The sequence below is a fragment of the Etheostoma spectabile genome, chromosome 13 (assembly GCF_008692095.1).
Source record: "Etheostoma spectabile isolate EspeVRDwgs_2016 chromosome 13, UIUC_Espe_1.0, whole genome shotgun sequence".
Lineage (NCBI taxonomy): Eukaryota > Metazoa > Chordata > Actinopteri > Perciformes > Percidae > Etheostoma > Etheostoma spectabile.
In genome coordinates this window covers 22,435,860-22,444,531 of record NC_045745.1, presented here as the reverse complement: position 1 = coordinate 22,444,531, position 8,672 = coordinate 22,435,860, and the positions used below count along the sequence as shown (strand labels likewise).

Genomic DNA, 8,672 nt, shown 5'->3' with positions numbered 1-8,672 from the left:
ACACACACACACACACACACACACACACACACACACCTGTCAAGATTCCTTGTGCCATCTTCTCACTCCATCCAGGAAGTGGTGGTTTCTCCTCTGTTGGTACTGTCAGTTCTTCATGCTCTTTTGTGGGACCAAGGGGGATTTTTTCATTCAGGTTGATGACATCAGACCCTTCCCCCTCTGGACCCTGTCAGGAAATACATTAACTCCTATTGCTAAACAGTCATATAAGGTAAGATGCTTTTAAAGATGCTTTTACAATGTGTATATATGCCCAAACACATTTCTGTAAGCCATGACTCAGCTTGCTAAGAATGTTTTTACCAACAACATAACAACTATGTAGTTCTTCCTGCAGTGTCAAGAGAAAAATATTTTCACATTATGAGACACTGGTTCTACAAGAAGGTGTAGTCATTACTAATTGATGTTTAATTTGAACCACTTCCTTTTCTCTCCAAATAGACACAAATTGCCTCAACATATTGTTCCACAGCATTGACTCCAACCACATGCATACCTATCCTCACATTTGCTCTACAGTAACGACTGACCTGGACCCTGAGATCAGCCAGCTGGGAGAGAAGGTCCTGAAACATCTTTTGGTGGACAGCAGGCAGTTCGGAAGACAACACTATGCCCACGTAGGACCTTGGAATCTCTGACAAGATGTCAGGGAACATGAAGATCCCAGAGTTAGCCAATAGCACTGGAGTTTCTGCTGTTAGCGGGTACCGCCAGTCACTCACCTTGAAAACACAAAGACAGACAAAAATAAGGAGGTTGGGGAATGATGACCAAATAAGGTTGCATTCATTTTAAATGATCAGAGAGTGACATACACTCACATCTACCATTCATATCAATAACCTCAGATCTTTGAAATGTAACTGAAAATCAGGACTTGGTGGCTTCTGTTAAGCATCCCATGGTCAATGTTTTTTTCACAATTAACTTATATACATGGTTATACATATGTAAAAGGAAGTTTTTTTGTCAGTCATTTCCCAGCAAGCACAGTGTGCCTTATTCCTTTTGACCTAATGTTCTCCCCTCTCAAAGACAGATTAGAGGATTTTAGCTCCATCAGGGCTTATGTCAGTCATCCACACAGACATAATATAGACACTGACTTGCTGCTGCATCGTGCCACTGGTATGCCACCTGACAGAATGAACCCTGTGAGGGCAGAGGGCGCTGACCAGCAGCACAACAGGAGCGCAGAGTCATCTGTTAATGGGACCATTGTCTTGCTGGGAAACAAAACAGGGCCAGAATACAGGAGAGCAGCCCACCAGCCAGGTCTGGTGGGAAACAGAGTCATGGGTTGCACAGCAGCATAATACACGCTTTGTTAAGGTCCCAGAATACATTATGTTACTTTATACATGCTATATTGACTCAATACAAAAATCAAGTGTTGATAGTCAGAAGGCTCCACACGAATAATAAACACACAGAGTCAGAGTAGATGAAGTCATACTTATGGATAGGACCTTGTGCCATAACAGTCAAGGGAGTAAGACACTTCCATTTATTAGAATACAATTGCCATAGTGGGGAGTAATAGAGCTTAAACATAATATCAAAAATGGGACAGATCAGTGTTATCAATTTAAGCTGCAAATTTATTAAGTTTTACATCACCCAAATATATAATAAATACTGTTTGTGTAACAGCAATGATAACATTGTAACTAGAGCTGAAAGTGAATTAATTGATCAGTCTACCACTAAGATTATAAATGTCTGATAATAAAATCTTTTTCAGGCAAAAATGTCTAAAATCCAATGGTTTTTCTCTTCTTTTCACGGTTTTGTATCATTGTAAAATGAATATAATTGTGTTGTGGACTGTTGGTCCGCATTTGAATGATTTTAGGCTCTAGGGAATTAGTGACTGGTATTTTTCACTACTGTCTGAGGTTATGTAGACCACAACAACAAATTAGCAAATGAAGAAAACAATAAATCAGATTAATTGCTAAGGCAAATAACCATTAGTTGCAACCCAAATTGTAATGCTTGTTAACAAAATCAGTAAAAAATTAAGTACAGGTCAGGAAAATTAATCTAAAAACAAATGGTTTATCTGAGTCAACTTTTAACTTTCAAAAGTCAATATTTACTTATTTTATCCTAACATGTGCACGTGTTGTCAAACTCCAGGTGGACATCACCCAGAGACAACACCATCATTTGTAAGCAGAACGATTCTTTGGGACTAGTACTCATTTGAAACATAATTTGCCAACATAATTACTCATAATTAGTTTTACCTGGTCTAATAGTGATGAAGTGGTTTAACCTGGGCTAGTTTGCCGTTCACACATTCTCACTTCTAAGACACACGCCCAAGGAAAATGCTTTGCTGACATACCCACACCCACATGCATACAGTCACTAATTATGGCAGACTTGTTATAAACTACTGTATACTCACATGTAGAAATGCTGAGGGGTTTCCAGCAGTGGAATCCTTGTGCTGACTGTCAAATGCGATGATGCGAAGGCAGCCTGGATGAGACAGGGAGCTGACCTGTCCATTTGGTGCCACGAAAAACATCTGCACCCCAGAGGGAATGAAAAGCAGCATGTTTCCATCTCCTTCTGCTGCTGCTCCGGTCTGCTTTCCTGACCAGAGGCTGCCTCCAGCAGAAGCGTAAAACGGACTGCGGTGGCCGATAGTTGGCTGTGGTGTGTATGCTGGAGGCTGGTCCCCATGGTTAGCCATGGCTATGTCTCCTGGAGCTGCTGCAGGGAGCGTGTGCCTGTACAGAACAGCAGAGGGAGGAGGCCAGGTAGGGACTGTTGGGGTTGAGTTGTGAGTGTTAGCCAGCACGGTGGGGTACAGATGGTGGAGGGAGCTTTGGGGTGGCTGGCTGCTCGGTGCCAGGTCTGGATAAAGATTGGGAGGAAGATCCATCAACAGGCAGCCCCTCTGGCATCTTGTTGTCAGCTGAGAGGTCTCCAGGTCAGACAGGTGGGTGTTGACAGTTTTCAGAGTGTCCCTCATCCTCTTCTGAAGCTGCCTGGCCGTGTCCCAGACAGCCCCTTGCTGCCTCTTCCCTCCAGTGGGAACTTCCAGTCCTTGAGTAAGGTGCTGTCGACCTTTTCTGTAATACACCAGGGCCTCTGCTCTTTTCCCGGCCTCTTCAGCAGTCAGCCCACGGTTCAGAGAGTGAAACGCCATCTCATACTGGTCCTTGATGAGCAGCAGCTCAGCAGGCTCAGCCATAGCGAGGAGTAGGCTAGACGGATATCAGAAATACTTTATTGATCCCCGAAGGGAAACTCTGTGTACAGAGACTACAAAGTAAAGATTGGAGGCTGAGAGGAAATCAAAAGTGCTATCTCCAAAATAGACTAAAGTTAAAACAGCAGGTTCAAGGTTTTTACAGTAACCCAAAACAATATGTACATAATTAACATTAGTCAGATTGTAACATGAATATTAAAGGCTGACTTCTAGGTTTACTACAGTTTGTTTTTAGGCTTAATGGGTTTTAAAATGACCAATTCAATTAATTAAATTGGAGACAGAAAGAGAGAGTATGTAGGCTACCTGAAGAAATGCCGCTAAACCAGGTGTGAGAAAGAAAGAAAAGGCAACTTGAGTGCATTCTCCAAACTGACATAGGTACTCTGACCGCATTACGGCAGAGTAGATGAATGAATGTGAGAAGAATCTCTGTAATGCTTATGTTGGCGGATATGACAGGTCGTAAATAACCTGAGCGAACCCATCAGGTTTAACCTGAATAACAAAGATCAAATGCCCATGAGCTTCCTTAAGTCGTTTCTAGACAGCAGATTTACATTTAAAATATCAGTTTCCACATGTATTCTTTATATCAGCATCATATGTATGAAAACAGCAAATTGTTTTGATTTCGAAAAATGTTACCTTTTCAGAGAACTTGCCTGGCAGATTACAACTTATTCTGGTTTACCTTGGACTTCAATATCACCGGAAATTAAAAAACCCTAACAGTAAATAGGTGGATTTAGAAAGTCCTTATTCCAGTTTCTGACAGTTCTTCTGTACTTTCATGAAGAGAATGAGAATGACTGCATTCATCAACATGTTCACTTCACCTACCGGGTAAATCTGGCACAGCCCCAGGCAGCTACACACATTTCAAACCAACGGGAGTGAGCGACAGAAGTGGCTTCCGGATCACACTTTCAAAATAAAGTCCATAAACTACACATCACAAAAGTAGTCATTCAAATAAAAATTATATTTTGAAGGAATCTGAAATAAGTAAAACACATTTCCTTTAGGTGCATTATTTTGTTTTACTCCTTTCGCAATACAGTAAGTCAGACATAAAATATGAAAAATAAAGCTCACAAAAATGCTTGAACATAATTTAAAATCACCCTAAAAGATATCGAAGATGCTGTAATTCATGATTTAAAGCCAACATCATTCTGAACATAACATAGGTATTATAACTGATGACTAACCAGCTTTAAAACCTTTTTGTATTAATGTCTTGTTCCCAATTATTCAAATTCTTCAGTCATTAAGTAGCTTTTATTAAAAATGATTTATTGTATTTGCATAAAATATAAACAAGCCCAGATGAGTGTGACATTGGCATATATGGGATTTGCTGTAGAATCTGCTGCATTTATTTGGTATCAATGTGATTATGTTCTTGAAGATTATGTTCTTGAGAAGCATCCTGGGGAAGTTACTCATAGGAAAGGTAGAACAGCAGGGGCAGTGATTAATGACACACGACAATACCTGTAAATGGAGAGATAAAAGACATCAATTTAGAGATGGCAATTTGGGTCCTGGAGGCATTAGCAACCCAGACAATCTGCCAACCACATATGACAGAGCCCAAAGGACTGTAGTTTACATAAGCTGTTTGAAAAAATGTCTTGATAGATTTTAAACTTTTTTTTAAACTATAAACTGTGCCTTACTTGCAACTCTTATACTTTTCCCTGATTGCCTGTAGTGGGTGACTCTCTGCACTGAGGTATAGCTTGTGGAGGTCAGTCATGCAAGGAACAATTTCCGCCATGGTATAACCGCTAAAGGCGTGTAAGGAATCGGGCTACAATAGGAGGAAAAAAAATAACCTTAAGTTACATTTTGGCTAATTCCTTGAGAAATTCTTATAAAAAGGGACAAGACAATGATCTGAACAAACTTACCCAGAGAGACTTGTTTACAGTGTAAGTGGCTAGGCAGTAGGCTCCAGCTGCCATTAAAGATGGGGTGTACTGCAGGAAAGGATCAATTTCCAGCAGGCTTAACTCTGCTATATACTAGAAGCAGAAAAAACACATCAACAAATCAAAATATGATCAAGGGCCATGAAAAAATGATACATCAAAGGCAGTGGGCACAAATCTAAACTCTAGCTGGCATTTGAGTTATTGATTTTTCTCACCAGGGCAAGGTTCTCCGTGTTGGAACCGACTGAGTGGATGGACATGAAAAGACGGAGGAACTGGTTTGAGGTAGGGGCTGCCATCTTGAATGCCAACATTTTTAGGAAAACATGCTCCATCTGGACCAGTTGCCTCTTAGTGTAGGTGCTGTCTGTCGTGTACACAAACTCGTTCAGATCAGGAGGGAAGATCTCCTCATATTTTCTACAAGGTGATAGATCAGGCAACATCAGCTTGTAAATTGTCATCCATTAATAACCCTTGTGTTGTCCTCCCATCGATCATGAAATTGCTGGCCTTCCGGGTCAAAATTGAAAATGAACTTTCTTTGTCACTTTACCGACAGTGTTGTTGCTTTGTTTGATGCTTTTGGTGCTTTTTTAAACGTTTTTTTTAAATTCCTGATCAATAGGCCTAATTCAAAAGGACATTATACCAATTTTTGTAGATGAAAAAAGCAGAATTTATAATTTCTTTTTTTCAAATGTTATGAAATTAAATAAAACACCCAAAATGCAATGGAAGTAATCAATAATTTTACCTGCAAAGAACATTGCATGGGTTCCATACAACGTACATGCATCCAAGTTATGTTGGGGCAATTTGGTTGTAAGAAACCCATATTTCCGATATAGAAAACTTTATGCTCAAATTTGACCCGAGGACAACACAAGGGATAAGTCAATACAACTCCATAAGGTGGTGCTTACTACGACCACAAAATGTTTTTTTTTAATGAATCAGGGATTGGACAAAAAACATAACAAATTGTTAGAAAGACAGACTTGCTTACGCAGCAATCATTAACGCAGCTGTGCCGACCAGCTGCAGCTTTCCCCGTTTCACATAAGCTGTGCAGGAGAGAAAGCGGTCCAAATAGTTGACAGCTAGGTGCAGAGTTTCAGAACCAAGCTTGTATTCCTGGACGACTTCCACCAGCCAGTCCACCAGGATGACCCGCATGCCGTTGGTGATCTCTGGATGTTTGTCTAAGTAGCCTGGCCTTGGCCTGGACCTCAGCTGGCATTAGAAAACAAAAGCAGTTTTCATGAGGTATTACTTGCAATAACTTCATAACTATGCCCTGCCCATACCCAGTAATATTAAAGAAATTATATATTGCTCATAGTTCATATGATTTCGCACTTCACTCTCCCTCAAGTGCAGATGAATGTCCTCTGCATACTCAGAAACACACAGCACCTCCTCTGACATCAGGGATTTATCTGGTTCAGACTGCATAGACGCATCCTGGCATGAACCTACAAGAGTGAAAGCATTTGGGTAAAGAAGATAAACATTGAACAAGAAAAAAATCTTAAATGTTGTGTTTTCCAAACTTACTTGTACTTAGTTCCAGCAGGAGTCCCAAATCTGGATTTTGCAGGGCAGCAGTTTCAGTATCTAGGTAATAGCTGTCTGAGACCACTTCTTGGCCCGATTCTGCAAGAACAACTTCACAAGCCTCCTCAACATACACATCAAAGTTGGAACTGGAGGGATAGCCATGATTGGTGAGCTGAGAGCTGTCTGAGATCGAACTGTGTTTGGAAAATTGGCTTCCCTGTGGAGAAAAATGAGTCAACATGATTGCCACAATAAGTTGAAATGTGAATGTTCTAAGAGGGGAAAAATGAATTGAAAATCACAAAATGTAATGCTTTCCACTGCCCTTCTTACTTACCTGGCTGAAGGATCGGCCACGCTGATCGTTTTCTGACAATACACCGAGGACTGTCCGTCGTTTGGCTCGCTGGACCTGCAGTGCATCTGTTTTCCTTGGAGGTGAAATGTTTTCTTTGCTAGGGTGACTGCCGCAATGGGCATTTGTGCTGAAGTTCATCTTTAAACAAGGAGATGGGGAAAGATAATGTAAAAAATAGGCCACCATGGCATACTGGAAAGGGAAAGTAACTAACAACACCTAATGAAAAAATGTTAAACAGATACATACATATACACCTGAAAGAGATTACATGTCAGTTTCCTGTAAGTATAGTAGGCCTGGTCCTAACATTGCTGGGAGCCCTAAAAGGGGTTTTATGATAAATCTAAGGGTTTTTCAAATGTTTTTATTGTAAAATACTAGGCTTTTAGCTCTAAAAACTATTCAAGTGAAACAGTTTGACAAAAAAACATCACCCTTAGCAACTCATATGTGCAACCTAGTAAGCAATGAAGTAGTCATTGCTTTATGTTGGAAACCACAGCAGCATGGTATAGTCATATAGGCTATATATAGTCACAACATCTAAATAGGGCTGCAACTAACAATTATTTGCATGTGTGATTGATTGATTCATTTTTAATAATTTGTCTATACAATGTATGCATGATACATTTCCCAGAGCCCAAGGTAACATATTCAAATTGCTTGTTTCCATTTAAATTTGAGAGGCTACACAAGTGAATGTTTGACCATTATGCTTGAAAAAAATGAATTAAATAATTGATTATGAACATTGTTGCCAAATGCCGATGAAGTTTTGAATAACATTTTTATCTCTGCACCTTAAGGTCCTTAAGCCTTTATATTTAGCAGATAATATTTAAAAAGTGAACCTTCAGTGAAGTAGGTGCACACATCGTATAGGCTACAATCTCCTGCGCGCAAGTGGACCGAAGTTTTCAGATACATCATTACCATGGTTACAAGAACGTATCAATGTCCATCAATCACAGATAGCCTACACAAAACTAAGACAAACAGGTAGAAAAAACAGGCTTTAGTGTGTCATAGAGCACAGCCCGACAATAGTTTCCTGACGGCTTCAACTATAAAACCGGCTACCATCTGTTGTTGACTGCAAACTCACCATAACCAGGGGCGACGTAGCGTTAGTTCACGGTTTAACGTTAGGACGGTGGAGGCGAAAACACAGTGCATTCCACTAAAGAGGAGAATTTACCGGTTCCTTCCTTCTCTGCAGCTTATTTAGAGACAAACAGCGACCTCTCGCTGCGTTCAAGCAACTTGAGTTTCCTAGGTGTCGGTTGTTATTCGTCCAGCGGAGGACGTTTTCTCGGTTTCGTTGCAAACTAATCAGCTGTTAACTCCGAACCGTTCTCTGACAATCGCGTGCCCGAACAAATTCACAGCTGACAATCGACGACGTCGTGCGTCAGAAATAAATCCCTCACTGGATGTATGAGTTTGGGATTTAATTTAAATCAATCAGGGTTTTGTTAGAATTTCACAACTAACTTCGCGTTCGTTCGTTGGATCTCTAAGGAAGGAGGCTGAGGGTCTAATT

General features: G+C 40.5%; 2 protein-coding genes across 5 annotated transcripts in view; both read right to left on the bottom strand.

Annotated features, from left to right (window-relative positions):
- The window catches only part of sparta (spartin a), a 6,529-nt gene extending 2,388 nt beyond the window's left edge, over nucleotides 1-4,141 (bottom strand). The window contains exons 1-5 of one of the 4 annotated variants that reach the window (XM_032532995.1): nucleotides 3,954-4,141; nucleotides 3,302-3,309; nucleotides 2,444-3,261; nucleotides 555-749; nucleotides 37-187 (exon numbers count right to left, since the gene is read on the bottom strand). In XM_032532995.1, coding sequence (XP_032388886.1) covers nucleotides 37-187; nucleotides 555-749; nucleotides 2,444-3,238 — 1,141 coding nt within the window. In that variant the 5' untranslated portion in view covers nucleotides 3,239-3,261; nucleotides 3,302-3,309; nucleotides 3,954-4,141. Of the gene's footprint in view, nucleotides 1-36; nucleotides 188-554; nucleotides 750-2,443; nucleotides 3,262-3,301; nucleotides 3,310-3,907 lie in introns of all 4 variants that reach the window. The other 3 variants (XM_032533000.1, XM_032532999.1, XM_032532998.1) reach the window with 3 other exon arrangements.
- A 396-nt stretch (nucleotides 4,142-4,537) lies between these two features.
- Nucleotides 4,538-7,261, bottom strand: ccna1 (cyclin A1; the record flags this gene model as incomplete). Its single annotated transcript, XM_032533001.1, is given in 8 exon segments — nucleotides 4,538-4,759; nucleotides 4,945-5,078; nucleotides 5,179-5,292; nucleotides 5,418-5,622; nucleotides 6,212-6,438; nucleotides 6,565-6,680; nucleotides 6,763-6,982; nucleotides 7,103-7,261. Coding segments are annotated over 8 exon segments (1,227 nt in total), but the record flags the coding sequence as incomplete, so codon positions are not given.
- Nucleotides 7,262-8,672: the final 1,411 nt, after the last annotated feature.